This window comes from Gadus morhua, chromosome 2, assembly GCF_902167405.1.
Source record: "Gadus morhua chromosome 2, gadMor3.0, whole genome shotgun sequence".
Classification (NCBI taxonomy): Eukaryota; Metazoa; Chordata; class Actinopteri; order Gadiformes; family Gadidae; genus Gadus; species Gadus morhua.
The window spans coordinates 6,472,851-6,476,024 of NC_044049.1; the positions used below are offsets into that span (position 1 = coordinate 6,472,851).

General features: G+C 40.5%; 1 protein-coding gene across 1 annotated transcript; it reads right to left on the reverse strand.

The window, feature by feature from the left end:
* Nucleotides 1-372: 372 nt before the first annotated feature.
* On the reverse strand, nt 373-2,559 carry LOC115561054 (chaperone protein DnaK-like). Its single transcript, XM_030380845.1, has one exon. It carries the CDS (start codon nt 2,542-2,544, stop codon nt 1,189-1,191), a length of 1,356 nt encoding a protein of 451 aa, XP_030236705.1. The 5' UTR covers nt 2,545-2,559; the 3' UTR covers nt 373-1,188.
* Nucleotides 2,560-3,174: the final 615 nt, after the last annotated feature.

Here is a 3,174-nt window from a genome sequence, read left to right on the forward strand (position 1 = left end):
TTCCCGGGTAAAGAAACTAGAAATGTTTTTGAGTTATGGTAAAAGATGTGTACAAAACGTGTTCAATTTTAAAAGTTATATTTTGGTTAGAACAAACAAAATGTGGTTACAACAGACAAAACCATCGGTCCTGAATAACGCCAGCACCCACCACCACGTGGTGGGCTGTGGGGTGTGTGGACTCTTTCTGCGGAGCTGCATGCCAGGCCCTACATGTTAAAAGTGTAGATGAACATGTCGTTTATGTCTACATTTAGGGCATTTAGCAGACGCTTACAATGAGTACATTTGTCAGAAGAAAAGTCTGACTGTTTGCTTTTCCTTCATCGCCTCTCTGCTTCTGTAGAACACTTGAATAATTAAACTCAAGAGTGACTTGAAGAATAGTTTTTTTATTGGGTTCTGTAAACATACAGAACAGACATTGCGACACATTTGTCAATGACGTTCTGTCCGCCATGTCTCAACACTGCTCTACAACAACATGTGTAGGTTTTACTATGTCTGTTTACATCCTAACTAATTATTAAACAGTTGACAAAAAAACATATTAATGCACATGGTGGACTGTTGGTATGGAAATACATAAAAGAAAAGTAGCCTACATTGTGGCTCCTGATAATCAGTTCTTAGCCTTGGTAAACAAAGTAACCAAACATAAATGTACTTCCACCGGACCCTAATAGCACCGGGAGAAGATTAGTTTAGCTGCAATCTAAGAAGTTGCTTATGACGGCATTGCGACCCTTTAATACAACATTCACGGCAGAGGTAACCAGCCAACACTTCCCCACATATCTGTATCCTTCCCAAGCTGATTCTTATGTACATTTATTACTCTTATTTCTTGCTTACCTGTAAACATACACAGACATTGCGACACATTTGTTAATGACGCCATGTCTGAACACTGCTCTATTTCACCGGACAGAAAGTGCACCAATGGGTCATAGCCACCCTGTGGCGAAGATGAGGTACTTCATGCATTACATTATGCCTGTGTAAGATAAGTGGAGCACAATTTCAACTTTAAGATGAAACAAATAACAAGAAGAATGACCATTGAACTAATGATGGCAAAAATAAGGACTTCACACAATAAAATAATATATATATATGGGGGGTGTACTTATCTAATAGACACTATTCTCCTTTTGCAAACTTAAGTCTTGGAGACTGCAAGCAAGTTCATCTCCTAAGCCGCTGGTGATTGGAGGGAGGGTATTTGGATTGGTGGTAAAAATGGATGCAATAATGATCAGAACCAGGGAAGGGGTCAATGGATGTAATACTTACATCAATACCCCTGGTAAAAACTAAATCCAGTGTACTTCCTGCATTCCTGTAGGTGGGTTCTTTCACATGCTGACGAAAATTTCGATCATTAAAAAGCTCCAGGAAAGGTTTTGTTTGGACAGAGAAATTAAAATCCCCAACTATAATTATTTTATCATGGTTGGGACATATCATGTTCAACATTTGTCTAAACTGGGAATAAAATGGTGTTACTGGATTATTGGGCGGCCGATAGACACTCACAGTAAGTAGGTCTTCAGGCTGTTTGATCCTCAATGCTACATATTCAAACGATGGAAAATCAACAAGGTCAAGTTGGTCCGATACTGAATATCTCTCAGAATAAAGAACGGCGACCCCACCCCCTTTTCCCTGTCTATTGCCGTGATGAAAGGTGAAACCCTTTGGACAAGACTCTCTCAACGTATTGTCAGCAGTAACGTCATCAAGCCAGGTTTCAGTTAAAAACATAAAGCTAATATTTCTTTCAGAAATCAAGTCTTTCAAACTATATATTTTTTTAGGGAGGGAATTAATATTCAAAAGTGCAAAGTTTATCATCATGGGAATGAGGGGTATACACAGCTTCTTCAATTCGTTCAGCTGGTGTTGGTACTCCTCTTTCTCCGCTAGCTGGATGTTCTCCAGCCAGAGGATGGCCTGCTCACACTTCTCCTCCACCTTCTTCCTGTCCTCCTCACTCACTCTGTCCTTCAGGTTGTCCTCCCGCAGGCTGCTCTTCATGTTGAAGGCGTAGGACTCCAGGGCGTTCTTGGCCGCTATGTTCTCCCTCTGTTGCTCGTCTTCTACTTTGTATTGGTCTGCTTCCTGCACCATCCTCTCGATGTCTTTCTTGCTCAGGCGGCCCTTGCTCAGGGGGCCCTTGTTGGTGATGGTGATTTGTTTTCCCGTGCTCTTGTCCACAGCAGACACGTTCAGAATGCCGTCTGCGTCGATGTCGAAGGTGACCTCGAGCCGATGTACTACTCTCCGAGCGGGCTGGATTCCCGACAGCTCAAATTCGCCCAGCAGGTGGTTGTCCTGGGTCATGGCTCTCTCTCCTTCAAAGACGTTGATCAGGACCCCGGGCTGGTAGTCGGTGTAGGTGCCAAAGGTCTGGGTCTGTTTGGTGGGGATGATGGTGCCCCGTTTGATCAGGGGCTCCATGACTCCTCCGTCCGTCTCGATGCCCAGGGATAGGGCTGTCCGGTTACAGCGGATGAGGGCAACCCGCGTGCTGGCCTGCATGGTGGCACCATAAGCCTTGGATGAGTATGGGAGTATGGGAATAGCTGTATGGGAGTTGAAAGTTAAAAGATAAGTGTTAGAAATAATTATTAGATATGTCTTCATGATACCAACATTTATAAAGAAATTAAAATAATGTTGACAGTTCCAATAGTTACAGCATTTAAATAATAATTTAATCTGTAAAAAAAAAAGTATGTTATAATAATCTATAGGGTTAATCTAGTAATACAGTTTTATATGTTAAATAATTTTTTAAATCTCATTATACATCTATCTTATTATATAGATTAACTGTCTTTTAAATGGAGAAAACTTGCTAGAGGGAGGTAGAGACGCATAGTGTCATACTGTTAATAATATTTATGGAGCTGATTAAAGACAAGTCTTTCAATGGCAGGTCTTTCAAAATGTACTTTTAATTTAAAATAAAACATTTCTATACCTTTAAACCCACAGTAATCTTTCAAGATTGTCTAAAGATTCAAAGGACTTTTTTGGCATTGACATATTAGGCCTGTATTCACATTGCCAAAGCACAAAATGTCAAATATGATACAGCAACAAAACAATAGTACAAAATTAATCTTCTAGAAGAAAATCCTCATGTAACTTATAACTAATCAATGT